The sequence below is a fragment of the Crinia signifera genome, chromosome 6 (genome assembly GCF_055691185.1).
Source record: "Crinia signifera chromosome 6, ASM5569118v1, whole genome shotgun sequence".
In the NCBI taxonomy this organism is placed as follows: domain Eukaryota; kingdom Metazoa; phylum Chordata; class Amphibia; order Anura; family Myobatrachidae; genus Crinia; species Crinia signifera.
Genome location: NC_139222.1, coordinates 15,645,518 through 15,664,476, shown reverse-complemented (window position 1 = coordinate 15,664,476; position 18,959 = coordinate 15,645,518). Strand labels below are relative to the sequence as shown.

The window sequence follows — 18,959 nt, the reverse complement described above, 5'->3', positions numbered from 1 at the left end:
CCCCTCGCCACAAGAGGTATTTAGCGCAAGCACTCCCACCCATTTCTTCTATATTCAAACAGTACTTTCAGTGTATGCAGGCAAGTGCACAAGTACACAAGCGCTGAAAACCTGATGCTGTCTCTGCTAGCAGATTCCCTCTGTTCCACACCGCTGAGGAGTGTCTGGAGCAGTGTAATGGCGTTTCCAGCAGCCAGGGAAGAAGCAGGAAGCAGGTTTTGGCGCCCTCACAGGGCTATGGTCCCACTCTGGGTAAGCTCCGCCCAGTGTAATACCTGTCCCAGTGTAAGCGGGGGGTTGCGCGGTCCTTGTGCAGGGCACCGCCGATACCATCTTGCCGCACAGTAACCCGGGGGCCCCACGGCGGGGGACCCCGGGGTAGTACTCACCACACGACGTCTTCAGACTGGACTAGGGGTGTGCGGCATGCCAGGGGTGTGCGCGCTGCAGCGCAATGCCCGCGGTAACATCACCCACGCAGGACAGTGGACCTGTGGCAGGGACAGCTCGGTACCATGAAGTGGCCTGCAGCTGAACCCTTCCCCCAGTCTCCCACGACACAGGACTGATGTTGAGTCCAAAACAGCAGTCCCAAAATAATAAAGAAAATAAACAGAAGACAAACTCTCTGGAGCTCTTCCTGATGCGTGCTTCTCCTGAGGCACATTTTCTAAACTGGCTAGATGGGAGGGGAGCAGAGGGGAGGAGCCAGTACACCCTGTATAAAGTTTTATATGTGCCTGTCTCCTACGGATACCCTCTTTTCCCCCATCGTTATGAACGACTTCCCTGTATCCCATAAGAATGTAAGAGAAACTCATGTTGAACTTTTGACCTTCAATTGCCGACCTTAACAATGTCAAACTATTTCAGGTGTTGACCTTCAGCGTTTGACCTAATGTATGTTGATCTTCATAGGGTCAACCTAATGGCTGTTTCCGCAACAAGGCTTGCAAGGATAAAAAAGGATCACACGCACAGAATGGCTGGCTGCAGCACTTCGAGGTTTCCCATAAACAAATAAGCTGGGACAACATGTAACTACAATACACAGACATGAACACCAAACAGGCGGCCATGTTGGGTTTCTGCATGGGACCACATTGGGTTCCTACATGGGAACAAGATAGATAATGCAGAAATAGGACAATATTATGGGCCTTATTCTGGTTCACTCTGACAAAATCCTTCTTAGATGGACAAAACCATGTGCACTGCAGGTGGGGCAGATGTAACTTGTGCAGAGAGAATTAGATTTGGTGGGGTTTTACTTCAAAGTGAGATCTATATTGCAGTGTAAAAATAAAGCAGCCAGTATTTACCCTGCACAGAAACAAAATAACTCACCCAAATCTAATTCTCTCTGCACATTTTACATCTGCCCCCCTGCAGTGCACATGGTTTTGTCCATCTAAGAAGGATTTTGTCAGAAAGAGTGAACTAGAATAAGGCCCTATGTCTTAAGCAGGCATGTCCAAAACTGTGGCCCTCCAGCTGCTGTGAAACTACACCTCCCAGCATGCCTTGCCATAGTTTTAGTATTCCCTAATAGCAAAACTGTGGCAAGGCATGATGGGACTTGTGGTTTCACAACAGCTGGAGGGCCATAGTTTGGACATGCCTGGCCTAAAGGCATCGACAGTCACGTATGACTTAGGGGTTAATTTATAGAAGCTTCTAAAAATTAAAAACAGGTGATGTTGCCTATAGCAACCAAATGGATTCTGGCAATAATTTTCTAGGACGCAATAAAGGAATGCTAAACTTAATCTGATTGGTTATTTCAGGAACACCGGAGGGAGATTTGGGGGACCCCCCCTGCCCAACACAAGCTCAGATCTCAAACCCCCCCCCACAGGAATGTATCACACAGATCTACTGTAAAAGCCACCCTGGCACATTTATTATTAGCATCCTGGACAGCTACTGCTCTTATATAGAAACTAACAGCGAGATCAATCAATGTATTAATGTATACAACATGGGACAAACAGTAATGTGCAGAAACACCTAAAGGTCATAGAACACAGTAACCAGCAACTTATCAGAGCAATACAAGTATACACATCATCAGGACATACATCGAGGTTCTGTATGGCGTCCCCCCCCCCCCCCCTTTTTCCACCCTATCTTATTCCAAAGCTGTCGGGGAGATGTACAGATGTAGCCAGGCTCATCGATCCTCCAAATGGTGCATAGAGTGATACAGTAGGTCGCAGGGCAGCGTGATTCAGTGTGGCATATGGAGTTGCCGGCGCGTGTAATACTTATGGTTGTCCACAAGATGTCGCTTTCGAACATCAGGACCCAGGACCCGTTGACTGTAATGCAATAGCCAGTGCTGGGAGATGCTCTCATCTCCCAGCACTGGCTCAGGACACGCCTCTGTTGAAGTGACCTGACCCACATTATGCCGGGTGGGGTTGCCGCTGTGAAAGGGGTCACAAGCCGGGTACAAAATCCTGGGTGCGACCTGGTTTGTAAGTGTAAAAGGGGTATTAGTGGAGCAATGGTCACGCAGCGGTGATGCACATGCTGTGGAGCCTTTGACGCCTGAACGTACCATTCTTTTAGCGCAACTTATATACCGTTATAGTGCGACTGCAACAACAATGAGCGTGGCTACATCTGTGGTCTCTGAATGCTCGTGTTTAATTTCGCACGAGCGGCCTCTGTCACCGGCGCTACAATTATAAAAACTGGCGTCTCCCTGAGGAGTGGACTGTGCTCTCAGCATTGCGGAGTACATTCCCCTTGGAAGTGCTGGTGGGATATGGAAGGGACTGCTGAAGTTTTGGTGTCGGGGAACTCATACTTGTGGTGGCGGGTGGCTGCCGAGGGACAGGTACATTGCTGGAGGGACTGGATGGTACAGCTGGCACGTGATTGGTGTCTTGCGACACTATGACACAGTGCTCGGTCAATTTACAACCGAGTGCCCGCACCATAGCATCATACACCAGGCGTATGAAGTGGCGCTGTTGGGTTTGGTCCATTCCTCTCATTTCACACGCCACATTCGAGCCGAAGGTATCAAATCTGTCAGGTGGTTTTTGAAGAATCTCCATTGCGTGCCTTAAAAATTGGTCGGTTGATGATGACGTCGCGCTGCTCGTTTTAGATTCCAGCTTACGTTTGCTCTTGGTGGGTGGTTGGAACGTGATTGTTTCCACCTCATTTTCCTCCACTTCTGTTGGGTCATTGGTGGCCGTGTCTAGATCGAGGTCAGCTGTACACGTCTGTAAACAAAAAATAAATAAAAAAGATCCATGTATTTATCTTTTGTGTTTTTCATTCTAGATCCCTTCAACAGTGGAGAAATGGAAAAGCATTGCTGAGGAATTTGAGTGGTGGTGGAACGTCCCCAACTGTAGGTCCCGATGGGATACACGTGAGGATAACCCAGTGGTAGCCAACTCCAGTCCTCGAGAGCTACCAACAGTTCACATTTTCCTGACAACTTAGCTGCTGCACAGGTGCACTCATTACTTGCTGACACATTTTAGAAGTTCCACAGGTGGAGGTAATAATCTCACTTGTGATTCTGTGAGAAGACCTGGAAAACGTTAACTGTTGGTAGCTCTCGAAGACTGGAGTTGGCTACCCCAGGGATAACCCCACCTGCCAACAGTGCATTCTTGTACTACAACTACAAGGGATATATCAGTCTTGTTACGAGGCCATCGTCAATGCTAATATTGAACTTATATTTGTGGACGTTGGCAAGAATGGTGGCCAACAAGAACAGCAGTGCCAGATGTCAAAGCCCACATCGAGGACATAGATCAGTGGACTTCTGTGGCTGGAGCAGGGGTTACTTAAGTGGCCTCTACATGGGCAAAACAGGTCAGGGAGGAGTACGTGACCTATTTTAATGGAGCGGGGGAAGTGCCTCTACAAACATTGAACGATTCTAAAAAAATACTGAACATTTTATATGGCGTGTTTGCACTGTGCGTCTACTTACCAAATCTAGACTTCCCGTTTCCTCCTCTTCTAACTCCTCTTCATCATATTGTTCCCATGAGCATGGTGATGGCTCCTTGGGCTCCTTGTCCAGGATGAACAGTAGTTTATCGTAATACCATAGGGAAGGACTATAGACCTCATCTGCCTCCGCTCCAGATTGTTTTGACTCAAATTTTCTATGTTCTTTGCGGAAGACGGTCCTCATATTCTGTATTTTCTTCTTCACCCAAGTCACGTCTACGTCACTGTTTTGAATTTTACAGTAGTTGACCAATTGTTGAAGTGCCTGATTCTTCTTAACTTTATTGGAATAATCTTTGGAATTCACTCTCCAGAGGCACTCACTGGCCTGATATAACTCTATGAAGCCGGTCCAGAAGTGCCGGTTCTTCTCCACAGCCATGTCTGTGAACAGATTTGGGGAGGAAAAAAAAAAATAATCTTTAATATAAATATATAGTTCATGCAACATAGGGATTAATGCCTGATGTTGGAGGTGGAGGTGTTGGGGACCTGTAAGTGTAGGAGACATTGATGGTGCAGGAGCCATCATGCCTGACATTGGAGATGGAGCGGTTGTGGAGCTGAAACTGAGGGAGACATTGATGGTGCAAGAGCCATCATGCCTGATGGAGATGTTGTGGACCTGGAACTGAGGGAGACATTGATGGTGCAGTAGCCATCATTCCTGACGTTGGAGGTCTTGTGGACCTGGAACCGAGGGAGACATTGATGATAGTGCAGGAGCCATCATGCCTGACGCTGGAGGTGTTGTGGACCTACAACTGAGGAAGACATTGATGGTGCAGGAACCATCAAGCCTGACGTTGAAGGTGACCTGGAACTGAGCGAGACATTGATGGTATAAGAGCCATCATGCCTGACGGAGGTGTTGTGGACCTGTTGTAGATCAGGCATGTCCAACGTTGGCCCTCCAGATGTTTTGAAACTACACATCCCAGCATGCTTTGCAATAGTTTTAGCATTCTCTAATAGCAAAACTGTGTCAAAGCATGCTGGGATGTGTAGTTTCACAACATCTGGAGGGCCGCAGGTTCGACATGCCTGTTGTAGATGGAACTGAGGGAGACATTGATGGTATAAGAGCCATCATGCCTGACGGAGGTGTTGTGGACCTGGAACTGAGGGAGACATTGATGGTTTAAGAGCCATTGTGCCTGATGCTGGAGGTGTTGTGGAACTGGAACTGAGCGAGACATAGATGGTGCAGGAGCCATCATGCCTGAAGTTGGAGCTGTTGTGGACCTACAACTGAGGAAGACATTGATGGGGCAGGAACCATCAAGCCTGACGTTGGAGGTGACCTGGAACTGAGCGAGACATTGATGGTATAAGAGCCATCATGCCTGACGGAGGTGTTGTGGACCTGTTGTAGATCAGGCATGTCCAACGTTGGCCCTCCAGATGTTTTGAAACTACACATCCCAGCATGCTTTGCAATAGTTTTAGCATTCTCTAATAGCAAAACTGTGTCAAAGCATGCTGGGATGTGTAGTTTCACAACATCTGGAGGGCCGCAGGTTGGACATGCCTGTTGTAGATGGAACTGAGGGAGACATTGATGGTATAAGAGCCATCATGCCTGACGGAGGTGTTGTGAACCTGGAACTGAGGGAGACATTGATGGTTTAAGAGCCATTGTGCCTGATGCTGGAGGTGTTGTGGAACTGGAACTGAGCGAGACATAGATGGTGCAGGAGCCATCATGCCTGAAGTTGGAGCTGTTGTGGACCTACAACTGAGGAAGACATTGATGGGGCAGGAACCATCAAGCCTGACGTTGGAGGTGACCTGGAACTGAGCGAGACATTGATGGTATAAGAGCCATCATGCCTGAGGGAGGTGTTGTGGACCTGGAACTGAGCGAGACATTGATGGTATAAGAGTGGAGATGGTATCTGTGTACTGTCACAGGGATTTGATTAAAACGGCAACCCCAACAAGGGGATGTCAAACAAATGCGGTTTGCCACCCCCCCCCCCCTCTGATTTCTCGGCCGATCCGTCGTAGTCAGGTGAAAAGTGGCCAAATCGCACTAGTGTATGGCCAGCTTTAGACTATACAAGAATAAAATATTTAATATAAACGCTACCACTGGGAAATAAGGCAGGCAAGCTTTTAGTCTCACTGGCTAAACCACCTAGATGACGACACACAATTACTTATTTAAAGCATCCTTCCAATGTCGTGGTAGAGATGGATGGTATCTAGCTAAAAGATGATACCACAAGGTGGCGCTGCTTAACAAAAAGCTTTAATTATACCATAAGATGTGATATCACTTATTTATTATAAAGGGCTAATATTTATTTACACAATATAATCATAAAAAACTGACACAACATATAACACATAAATTGGCGAAGCGGAGTATACTGATATATACTGAGGCTATTTCAATATTATGCAAATGTTCCGTTCATATCAGAGGCATTGGTACTTGTGTATTACAGACATTCCTCACTTAACGACCGGGTTCCGTTCCTACGACCCGGTTAAGCGAATTGGTCATTAAAAGAGCCTATTTAAAACCCATGGTAACAAGTAAAGGGGCTAAATAAAGAAATACCTGTACTGTACACTTCTAAATACTGTAAATAAATACTGTACACTTCTAAATAAAGAAATAAAGACTGATACTTGTTTACTTTGCATAACTTCTTTTACTTTGCATTTTTTTTTTTTTGCAAACAGTGCTGTATGCACTTTTTAAAACATAACTTGCTTTACTGTACTTTGCTTTTAAGCTTTTTTAACATCAATTTGTTTAATTTGCATGTTTTATTTTGCAAGTTGTTTTACTTTGCATAACAAAGGCAATCAGACTACAGTACAATACCATCATCATTGGAGTCATCCGCAAGGTTACCCGCAGTTGTTGAGGGCCCAGGTAGGGGAGAAGATGGCAAGGAAATTGCAGAACTTGTAGGGGGAGTGCTACTGGGTGTAGCTTTTGAGAAGAATCCCGTCAGCGTGGTCTGCTTTTTCTTTGCCTTCTTTTCTTCATAAATTTCACGATAGCATTGTAAAAGTTCGTTCATTTGGCGTTCCACTTTCGTGAACCTTTCAATATTAGGGTCCATACCCTCCAGCTGTAACATAGCCGCATTCACTTTTGAGAACACACCAGCTAACCCCGTTACAGTGAACTTCTTTTCTTCTACTTCTGCTCTTTCCTCTTCTTCTCCTTCTTTCTCTTCCAAGTGCTGCTGTGCTTCCAATTCTATTAGATCTTCGTTTGTTAACTCTCCCTCAACATATTCCACTAATTCTTCAATATCTTCCACTTCCACATCTAAATTAAGCTTGTTAGCCAGCTCCACAGTGTTTTGATTTATGACATTGACAAGCTCATCTGTGTCCAACTCTTCGACATTATTCATGAAAGATTTTAGACATTTTTTCCATATGCTTTGCATACAATTTTCTGTCACTTCTTTCCAAGCTGTTTCAATGTTCTTTATGCAGTCTAAAATGTTGTAGGCCTTCCAAAATTCACGAAGGGTTACTTCATCATTTTCTGTAGCGGATACAAGTTTGGAAAAAGTGGTGCGCAAATAGTATGCCTTAAACGTGGCTGTAGCCCCTTGGTCCATTGGCTGTAGGATAGCGGTTGTGTTTTTAGGCAGAAACATAACCTTGACATTCGGGTTTACATCATCAAGATGTTGAGGGTGTCCTGGGCAATTATCAAGCAGGAGGATAATATGAAAGGGTATGCAATTCTGCAGACAATATTGCTTGACCTGGGGTATGAAGCAGTTGATGAACCAATCTTCAAATAAAGCTTGTGTCATCCATGCCTTGCTGTTTGCACGGTAGTAAACGGGCAGCATGTGCTTGCTAATCTGCTTCAATGCAAGTGGGTTCAGGGAGCGATAGATTAGCAAAGGCTTTAATTTGAAACCAGCGGCATTTCCTCCCAACAATAAAGTGACTCTGTCCTTAAAAGCCTTGAAGCCGGGCATTGTTTTAGCTTCTGTGTGTATGTAGGACCTTTCAGGCATTTTTTTCCAAAAAAGGCCAGTTTCATCCACATTAAAGATTTGCTCTGGACAGTAGCTGCTTGCCTTGATGAATTCATCAAATTCATCCACAAATTTTTCTGCTGCTTCTACATCAGCACTTGCAGCCTCACCGCTGATACTGCGATGATGCAGGTTGAATCTGCGACGGAACCTTTGAAACCATCCATTGCTTGCTGTAAATGTAACTGTTGATTCTTCCCCTTCACGCACCTTCAAAGTCTGGAAGATACTGCGTGCCTTGGCTTGAATTATTGAAAGGCTCAGTGGCATTCTTTTTTGTATGTGGTCGTCAAACCAGATCGCCAGTAATTTCTCCATTTCATGAATGAGGCCTTTCCGCTGCCTAGTTATTATGGCTTTATAGCCTGTTGATGCTTTCACAGCCTCCTTCACTCTATCCTTATCCTTCAAGATTGTTGAAATGGTTGAATGTGCCAGCTCCAACTCACTTGCAATCTCTTTCACTTTCTTTCCAGCTTCATGATCGTTTATGATCTTCATTTTCAGCTGAAGATCAATAGCCCTCCTTTTCTTGCCACTTTCTCCTGTCATATTCTTCCTCTTCTCTGCCATGTCAAAATGACGCTGAACGTACTGTACGCCGCGGGTCGCTAAACAGTCTGGGCGGGTCGTAACTGCGAGTGGGTAGGCGCGCGGACGCCTAAAAAAATAAAACGGGTCGTAAGTCCGGGCGGTCGGTAAACAGGTAGGTTGTTAAGTGAGGAATGTCTGTATCATGGCACCCACTTCGCCATTTGCGTAGTGGGCTATTCAGGGTAGTGAAATCGCATCGCATGCGATTTTTTTTTATCACATCCTATTTTTATAATGGGCAAAGTCAGTGAATACATGAAAAAGATAGGATGAGAAAAAAAATTGCATCCCATCGCATGCCATTATATGTATTGTATGGCATGCGATGCGATCAGATGCGATTTTTATCACATCCTATCTTTTGAAGGGTCGCATGCAATTAGGTTTGAATGACCCCCCCCCCCCCACTATCCACGCCACCCCGAAGCGTGGCGAGCAGCGGTGGAACGCGACCGCCCAACCTTTTCATTCCGCCACTATCCACATCGGCGTGGAGTTGATTTTTTTATAGTGTGTGGAGCACAGCGAGCCCCGCGAGGGGATGCGGATTACTTGACATGTATTCCGCGTCCGCTCGCCACGCTTCGGGCTCGGTGGCTCGCCACACTATATAAAGTCAACTCCACGCCGACGTGGATAGTGGCGGAATGAAAAAGGTCGGATGGAAGCGTTCCGCTGCGCTCGCCACGCTTTGGGGTGGCGTGGATAGTGGGGGGGGGGTCATTCAAACCTAATTGCATACCATACAAGTGTCTGGCATGGCACCCCAGAAAATCGCATGCAATTTTGCGGGAGGTGCGATGCCATGCGATGAGATGGCCTGGGGGCATGAGCAGTGAATGAATAAAATAAAAAAAATCGCATGGGCCTATAATGGCCCATGCGATGCCATTTCCCTACGGTGCCGTACGTAGGGAATCTGGGCGCCGTGATAATACACAAGTACCGAGGCATTTAATAGTTACCAGTCCCATTGTACCAGTCCTCAGCTGGACCCAGCTGAGGAAGCCGCCGAGTGACTTGAAGGCGGAGAAACGTGTACTTGAAAGCCCGTTGCAGCCCGGTGTTACCACCCAGTGACACAGTTGAACTGACACTAAACCTACCTCACGCCAAGGGGACCCTTCTCTGCAGGAGTTACTAAGGACTGAATATTTGTACTCATTCACCTGGGGCCGGTCCCTTCAAAGAAAGGTAGACCATAGCTGAAAAGGATTGCAATCTAACGGCTCAGATAAAGGGAACAGGTCCTATATATGACCATCATAAATACAAAAGGAATCCTGCAATATAACATACAATGGGACTGGTAACTATTAAATGCCTCTGATATGAACGGAACATTTGCATAATATTGAAATAGCCTCATTATATATTAGTATACGCCGCTTCGCCAATATATGGGTTATATATTGTGTGTCAGTTTTTTATGATTATATTGTGTAAATGAAATTTGCTTTTTATAAGAAATAAGCGATATCACATTTTATGGTATAATTAATGCTTTGTGTACAGCAGCGCCACCTTGTGGCATCAGGTTTTAGCTAGATACCATCTCTACACTATGTATAACCCATAGAGGCGCACAATTCCTCTGTTAGGGGGCTGCAGCTTAACTAAAAAGGAAAAATCATTTACCACCAGAGTCATTCTGGCGCTCCTCTGTGACCTTAGGGCCACTTGGATCCTTCCAATGTCGATACACTAACTAAATTGAGGGATTTAGCTTCCCAATTTCAGGAACCATTTGAGGTCTTGTTTCGCTGATGGGAAATTCCTAAAACGGAATCCATAACACACAGTAGCTCTGGCCGGTTAAAGTACAATGAAAGATGTCAACTTGGCCATTTCACATCTTCCCAAGGGTAAGTCTCCTGGTCCCGATGGGTTCTCTCGGGAACCTTGTGTTCATCCTAGCACCCAGCATCTTTCAAATCCTCTTCCGTGCCAGGGGTGCTGCTCTCTGCTGAGGTGCTCTTAGCACAGTGTGGTCTGTATTTCAGCACTGATATGCAGACCAGATCTGTGCTATAAGCACCACAACAGAGAGCAACATCCCGGGCAGGGAGGAGGAACTGCACGGGTTTTGAATGATGCAATTGGTCCAATTACCCTGGACCAACCCATCACATTCATGGTCTAAGCACACTGGTCTACAACAAAGATGTCCCAAGCAGTGGTGGCAACAGGGGATGTTGGGGTTAGAGAGAGCTTTTCTGTTCCTGCACAAACTGGATTAGGAGCAAACACAGCATTTACTATGGGGGGTGGGGGTCTGGACCCACCCTACTTGACATAGAAGCACATGATTGGCCACTAGCAGCTGTGCAAGAGAAGGGGCAATGCAATAGGTCACCATTACAGGCTGTGGACTTATGTACCAGCCAGGCATGTAACTAGGGCACAGGGAGAGTGGACTGGGCAACAGGAAGCCCCCCTTATGTGCACAACTGACTCTAAAGTACAGTCATTGCTCTGATACATGGGCAGAGGAGACCGAGGGGCTCCGGGGAGACAATGCTTTACCTCCCATATCTATGTGCGGCAGCTGCTACAGTAAGCAGGACATGAGAGTATGTGCTACCTGTATAATAGCACCAGTGCATCGCCGCCGGCTGTGTATCCGCTAATATAACAATAATAGTGATAATACCTGTCCCCGCCTGCTGCAGCACCGGGACGGAGCTGGTCTCGACGAGCTGAACACACTGCGAGCGGGAAACCGGGTGAAACGCAGAGAGAGACCGGAAGTCGGCCGGATGCAGGAAGTCAGTTGGAACGCACAGTCCGGAAGTCGGGGGTACTTTACCTTCCGGGTGAGCTAGAGGTCCCTGCTGCTGCTGCTGCAGTGCAACGCAAGGGAGACAGGGCGCTGGGTATCTGTACATAGATATAGGTGTAGCCTAAATAAAGGCTAAATTAATTAATAGATAAAGTGTAAATAATAAGTTATATGCATAAGAATGTATACATTAATGAAGGAGTTAAAAGTAATATAGCTATACATAGATAGATACATAGACACAGCGTTGTTCCAGGGTAGCACTGGTATACTATAGCATTGGATCAGTTAGCCAGGCATGTCCAAACCATGGCCCTCCAGTTGTTGTGAAACTACACCTCCCAGCATGCCTTGTCACAGTTTTAGCATTCCTTAATAGCAAAACTGTGGCAAGGCATGATGGGACGTATAGTTTCACAACAGCTGGAGGGCCATAGTTTGGACATGCCTAAGAGTTAGGCTATCGGGAGCTTCTAGAACAGGCATGTCCAACCTGCGGCCCTCCAGATGTGCTAAAACTACACATCCCAGCATGCATTGCCATCATTCTAGCATTCTCTAATAGCCAAATTGTGGCAAGGCATGCTGGGATGTGTAGTTTTAGCACATCTGGAGGGCCGCAGGTTGGACATGCCTGTTCTAGAACTTCCTTTCGCTCAGTTGGGCTGCCCCATACACCCTGAGCGGGAATGGTCAGCGCATGTAAGCCGTTAGGAGGTATATATATAGGGGAGCAGTGACAGCAGTCTGCTTGTCCCCTTGGTTAGTGCACATCTCTGCCTGCACTAGCTGTTGCCAGTCATATAGGGCCTAATTCAGTATAGATTGCTAATTAGAGAATTCTCAAGTCGAGCAATCATGCATGTGCAGCCATTCGTGCGAAATTAGCGACAGAAGATGCGAATGGTTCATAATCGCAATGTGTCCAGGCATATTTGAGGTGCCTGTGCTTCTGGGCTCCGTAGACAGGAAGGGGCTGGGGCTGGTTGATGTGCTGTCGCGCTGCCTGGTATGTTCCAAGGAGGGCGGCGCAGCGGCAGCCAATCAGAGAGTCGGGGAAGTGGCCTGCCTATAGAAACAGCTAATGAGACAGTGGTTATAGTATGTGCCACACACACTGCCTCACCTAATCCAGTTGCAATAATTTGCATATAAAGCCGCTGATTGGTTAAGTAAGAAATTCCAGTTACTTAAAGGCAGAGCTGCATTAGCATCATAGCCCTAACTTATACAGACAGCGTTATCCTATGCTAGTGTGGCAGCAGTATAATACAATTCTATCCAAGAACACCAAAACTTTACTTGTTGTAGAAAGCAGAGGGACATTACTGCTTATAACCGGCCAGAGCAGTATTATAGACAAACCAGTACTGAACATTACATGCAGGATAGAGGATATACCCCATACGGGTTATCGCTTCTCTGCCTCTTGGCTAAGATCAAGTGTAGTATCTGTTCTTATCAGTGGGTATGGACTGGTCCCTGGCAGAAGTACAGGTTGAGTATCCCTTATCCGAAATGCTCAGGACCACAAGCATTCCGAATAAGGGATTTTTACGGATTTTGGAAAAAAAAATTATTACATACTTACCTGTCCCCTGGTGGGTCCCCGATGGTCCCTCGGTGTCCATGTCAGGTCTTCAGCTTCATCTCCGGCATCTCCAGCGGTCCCAGGAGCGCCGGTGATGTCACTGGCGCGCGCACTCGCGCAATGCACTCCTGGGACCGCTGGAGATGCCGGAGATAAAGCTGAAGGCCTGCCGTGGACGCCGGGGGACTTGGTAAGTATAAAAAAAGGGTTAGGGGGGTAGAAAGAAAAAATTCACGGTTTTTGGAATAATTCGGATACAGGATGCACGGAGACGGGATACTCAACCTGTATAGAGAAAGGCTGGACTGAGTAACTGCTCCAATGGGCGGAGCCGATGGGATCCCTCATGCTCGGGGCAGGGAAAAGTCTGGCTGAGTACCTTCACCCTTGCCAGATGGTGGGCCAGTGCAAGTGCCGTAATTCCACTGGTAAGGGGAGGGGAGAACCACTGGGCCCAGTAAGTGGCTCTCTTGATGGGGTTTGTAGGCCTTGAAGGATGAAAAAGTGAAAAGCCTAGTCTAGTATCCATTCCCAAGGAGTGAGGAAACGCCGGGATGAGTAGATTGCTTTCTGTTCCGGGGGAGTAACCCCCCCCCACCCCCCCCCCCCCGGATGGAAAGACAGTGAAAAGCCCAGCTTAGTACCTTAACCATTGCATGTGAAAACACTGGGATTGAGTAGATTGCTCTTCCGAGGGGGCCTCAACCCTCAAGGAAATCAATGGAAAAGCCCGGTGGAGTATCCATCCCATGCTGGGGACAGGAAAGTGCCCTAGATGGGAGCAGAGAAACACTTGGTTGGACACTGATTGGCTGGCTGCCTGGAGCCCGAGGCTGCACTGTGCCCCTGAGGAAACTGGTGATCCCCTTATCACTATGCACAAGTATGGCACTTGCACCGCGCACTCTCCCTTTAGGTTAGCTCTACACATCCTTATCCTGGGCCTTTTGGCAGGGATAGGACAATTTTTCACACCCCCACCCGGCCTTTTCGTGTTTTTTTTTTCATGTTTTTTGTTAGTGTGTCACTGTTTTTGGGCTGTGTGTATGACCCTTATGGGCTACCCACTCCCCATGTACCAAAACGTTCTCCTTTTGGGGATAGCTGAGGTCCCCAAGGGCGACCCCGAGCCGTAAGGCAGAGGGAAGTCTACTGAGGGTCTCTCCAAAGCAAGACTGCGGGTGGGGTGGTGGGCCAGGGGATTCGCCCATGGGACCGCCCATGCTGGGTGTTCCCATGCAAATTACCCGTTGACGTTGGGGCGGGCAGCTGACATCGCCAGGTGTCAGCTGCCCGTCCAGTTCCTGTTGAGTGTGCACGCATATTTAAGTGACCTAAGAGTCACTTGGATAAGCGTGCAACTTCCACATCATTCGATAGTCGGCGACCATCGAATGATGTGGGTGTTTTTGCAAAAACATCCATTCGCAGCTGTGCGGGTGACCTGGCATGCGTGGGGGGGGGGCAGACCTGCAAGCAGCATCTGGGGACTTACAAGGCTGCGAATGTATGAAGCCTTCCGAGTCAACCAGAATAAGGTCCGTAATGTGGCTTTACTACTGCCCAGATCTTGGGAATGGCCAATACCAGACCAGACCCTGGGATGCCAGGTCAGACAGGCTCCATTCATTAAATTGTGCTGTTCAGTAGCTTGCAGTGTCCCGTCCGGGAGTTCCTGTCTGTGGGGTGTCCCATCTGGTGGGGTTACCTGTGACACCTGTGACCAGGGAGATGAGGAGGTAGAGATTACAGCTTCCCTTTACGGTCCTGGGATGTAGTAAAACCAGGAATGGTACTTGCCATATGGGGAGGTTGTAATCTGTCTCTCTACATCTCCCTGGTAACAGGTGTCACAGAGGACAGTCAACCCCCCGGGCGGGACACTAAAGCCATCCAAGGTCTGATTCAATTCAGGTTTTTCCTGAACCCGCGGGTTTGCTTATAAAGTCCGAGAACATACATTTATTTATTACCAGTTTCTTATATAGCGCACATATTCCGCAGCGCTGTACAGAGAATATTTGAACACTCACATCAGTCCCTGCCCCAGCGGAGCTTACAATTTATATTCCCTACCACATGTACACGCGCACACACACAGACATTCTAGGGTTCATTTTGTTGGGAGCCAATTATCCTACCAGAATATTTTTGGATTGTGGGAGGAAACCGGAGTACCCGGAGGAAACCCACGCAAGCACGGGGAGAAAATACAAACTCTGCATAGTTAGGGCCATGGTGGGGATGCAACCCATGACCTCAGCGCTGTGAGGCAGTAATGCTAGCCATTACACCATCCGTGCTGGTGTAATCAAGAACATACATTTTAGGCATATTTATTGGAAGCCCATAAGGTTTAGAAAGGGGCGATACAGGGTCTAACAGCAAGTGGATGACGGCTTTATTTCTATATCACACCTAGATCCCAGGACATCAGCAGCCAGCTGTAATAAAGGGCCTCAACTGAGCACCACTGTACAGAATTCAGCCCCGTTCCGATGGTGGAGGGTCCTTTGTGTGCCTCAGCCGCCTAGGAGACTGTTTGCTTATGGGATGTTTTGAAGACTTCTTATTGGCTGGATAGCGAGGAGGTTAGAGAGTCTGTTGGGGGCGGTTGTTGTTTTGTTTTTTTAATTAGGGATTGAGCATTTTTTAATCCCAAATCCCGGGATTGGCATCCCTACTTACCATTGTGCTCCCATAAATCATTAGTAATCTAGGCTCAGTTGGCTGAGGATGTGCTGCATACTAAGGACATTATTCTGGTCCGCACGCAACGCTGCGTATTTCACACCGGGTTGCCCGTACGGCTGTGAATGATATGTTTTTGCAAAACATCCATTTGCAGCCTTTAGGGCAACACCCACATTATTCAATGATCGCCGACCATCGAATGATGTGGTGCGCACACGGATATCTAAGACTTGCACGTCCCTTAGACTCTGCTCGCCATGGCCACACACAGCCGGCACATGTGCACAACCGAAACATCAGCCCTCGACCAAACGAACCAGAACAACCCCCTGAGTCTGACTTGGTTTTTCCCATTTTGAGAACAAATGTGTTCTGTGATCAGATCTGAATAAGGGCCACTGTGAGGGAGAGGATCACCCAAGCTGACACAGAAGAAGTGCACCAGACAGAATTTCTGTGGTAAATGGCCCAGGTGTATCTCTGTAGGCAGTCGGGTGTGCCCCAGAGCTACGGGGAGGCGTTGCTGAAGAGGGCCACAGAGTGTGTGTAAAACATAACAGAGCCCAGACCCAGCTGTAGAGTCCTTAGGACCACTTGCTGATCAGGTACGGGCAGAAGGTGACCCAAATAGGATATTTTGGGAAGATGGTCTCCGGCGTGGAGAGAAAATAGCTGATGGTGGGCATCCAGATGTATTGCTGAAGGGCAACTGGTTGTGCCACAGTCCTGTAAGGAAGAGTGGGAAGGTGAGGTGGCCCCCCCTGGACAGTCCATAGTACCCGATGGAGTACAGTCCATGAGGAGCAGCTGGCCCCCCCTGGACAGTCCATAGTACCCGATGGAGTACAGTCCATGAAGAGCAGCTGGCCCCCCCTGGACAGTCCATAGTACCCGATGTAGTACAGTCCAGGAGGAGCAGCTGCCCCCCCCCCCTGGACAGTCCATAGTACCTGATGTAGTACAGTCCAGGGAGGAGCAGCTGGCCCCCCTGGACAGTCCATAGTACCCGATGTAGTACAGTCCAGGGAGGAGCAGCTGCCCCCCCCTGGACAGTCCATAGTACCCGATGTAGTACAGTCCAGGAGGAGCAGCTGCCCCCCCACCGGACAGTCCATAGTGTCCGATGTAGTACAGTCCAGGTGGAGCAGCTGGCCCCCCCTGGACAGTCCATAGTGCCCTTTGTAGTACAATCCAGGGAGGAGCAGCTGCCCCCCCTGGGCAGTCCATAGTACCCGATGTAGTACAGACAATGAGGAGCAGCTGCCCCCCCTACAGACAAGGAGGAGCAGCTGCCCCCCCCACGGACAGTCCATAGTACCCGATGGAGTACAGTCCATGAGGAGCAGCTGGCCCCCCCTGGACAGTCCATAGTACCCGATGGAGTACAGTCCATGAGGAGCAGCTGGCCCCCCCTGGACAGTCCATAGTACCCGATGTAGTACAGTCCAGGAGGAGCAGCTGCCTCCCCTGGACAGCCCATAGTACCCGATGTAGTACAGTCCAGGAGGAGCAGCTGCCCCCGCCTGGACAGTCCATATTACCCGATGTAATACAGTCCAGGGAGGAGCAGCTGGCCCGCCTGGACAGTCCATATTACCCGATGTAGTACAGTCCAGGGAGGAGCAGCTGCCTCCCCCCGGACAGTCCATAGTACCCGATGTAGTACAGTCCAGGGAGGAGCAGCTGCCTCCCCCCGGACAGTCCATAGTACCCGATGTAGTACAGTCCAGGAGGAGCAGCTGCCTCCCCTGGACAGCCCATAGTACCCGATGTAGTACAGTCCAGGAGGAGCAGCTGCCCCCCCCCCCCTGGACAGTCCATAGTGCCCGATGTAGTACAGTCCAGGGAGGAGCAGCTGACCCCCCTGGACAGACCATAGTACCCGATGTAGTACAGACAATGAGGAGCAGCTGCCCCCCCTACAGACAAGGAGGAGCAGCTGCCCCCCCCCCCCCACAGACAGTCCATAGTACCCGATGTAGTACAGTCCAGGAGGAGCAGCTGCCCCTCCCTGGACAGTCCATAGTACCCTATGTAGAACAGTCCAGGAGGAGCAGCTGGCCCCCCCTGGACAGTCCATAGTAACCGATGTAGTACAGACAATGAGGAGCAGCTGCCCCCCCTACAGACAATGAGGAGCAGCTGCCCCCCCCCCCTGGACAGTCCATAGTGCCCGATGTAGTACAGCCCAGGTGGAGCAGCTGCCCCCCCCCCTGGACAGTCCATAGTGCCCGATGTAGTACAGTCCAGGGAGGAGCAGCTGCCCCCCCCCCTGGACAGTCCATAGTGCCCGATGTAGTACAGTCCAGGGAGGAGCAGCTGCCCCCCCCCCCCCTGGACAGTCCATAGTACCCGATGTAGTACAGACAATGCGGAGCAGCTGCCTCCCCTGGACAGCCCATAGTACCCTATGTAGTACATTCCAGGAGGAGCAGCTGGCCCCCCCTGGACATTCCATAGTACCCGATGTAGTGCAGTCCAGGGAGGAGCAGCTGCCCCACCCCTGGACAGTCCATGTAGTACAGTCCAGGGAGGAGCAGCAATTCCCGGTGCAGGATAATTGATGTAAATCTGAATGCGCGGGAGCTGCCCCTAGAAATTGAATAATCACCTGATTAGATGGAGATGTTGTGCTAGTTATAACATAAGCGAAGAGGCATTGGGTAATTCAGTACTTGAGGATCCAAATAGACAACAAACGGGGGTGTAGTGCTCAATGTCACATAGCAACACATAAGGCCAACAGAATACTAGCATGTATAAAAAGGGGCATGGAAACTAGGGACTCAAAAGTATTTATGTCACTGTACAAAGCATTGGTTAGACCTCACCTCAAATACGGAGTACAATTCTGGGCCCACACTATAAAAAGGACATCCTAGTACTGGAAAGAATCCAAAGAAGAGCAACAAAGCTAATAGAGTGAATGGAAAATTTAATTCAGCCTGGTTAGCCTTTGCGCCCCTCTCTGTACCTGTTCCAATTCATTTATGTCCTTTTTAAGGTGCGGTGCCCAGAACTGAACACAATATTCCAAGTGTGGCCTCACCAACGCCTTGTAAAGAGGCACTATCACATTGGCATCCCTTGAATCTGTTCCCCTTTTAATGCATGCCAGTGTCCGGTTTGCTGCTGCACTTGAGCAGTGTGCACTATTACCCAATTTATCATCTATGATGACCCCCAAGTCCTTCAATACAGCAGAATTCCCTATAATAACTGTGTCAGCGCTGCGGAGGGAATCGCCAGCTGGTGATTCCCTGCAGAAGCCTATGGGCTT

General features: G+C 48.6%; 2 protein-coding genes and 1 pseudogene across 2 annotated transcripts in view; 2 read left to right on the top strand and 1 right to left on the bottom strand.

Moving 5' to 3' along the window:
• LOC146010024 (uncharacterized) overlaps nucleotides 1-18,959 on the top strand; it is a 437,588-nt gene that overhangs the window by 121,456 nt on the left and 297,173 nt on the right. The window lies entirely within an intron of this gene.
• On the bottom strand, nucleotides 1,877-11,466 carry LOC146010105 (uncharacterized). The gene is made up of 3 exons (XM_083151024.1): nucleotides 11,266-11,466; nucleotides 3,968-4,374; nucleotides 1,877-3,239 (listed from the first exon to the last, which is right to left on the bottom strand). Exons 2-3 carry the CDS (start codon nucleotides 4,370-4,372, stop codon nucleotides 2,691-2,693), a joined length of 954 nt encoding a protein of 317 aa, XP_083007150.1. The 5' UTR covers nucleotides 4,373-4,374; nucleotides 11,266-11,466; the 3' UTR covers nucleotides 1,877-2,690.
• LOC146012763 (U2 spliceosomal RNA) lies at nucleotides 12,808-12,905 on the top strand (annotated as a pseudogene).

Bases quoted from the DNA above. Each gene is read 5' to 3' on its own strand.
- LOC146010105 (XM_083151024.1), bottom strand. From the start codon at position 4,372: ATGGCTGTGGAGAAGAACCGGCACTTCTGGACCGGCTTCATAGAGTTA. The intron at 3,240-3,967 runs GTAAGTAGACGC...TTTTGTTTACAG, and splicing joins AAACGGGAAGTCTAGATTTG to ACGTGTACAGCTGACCTCGA.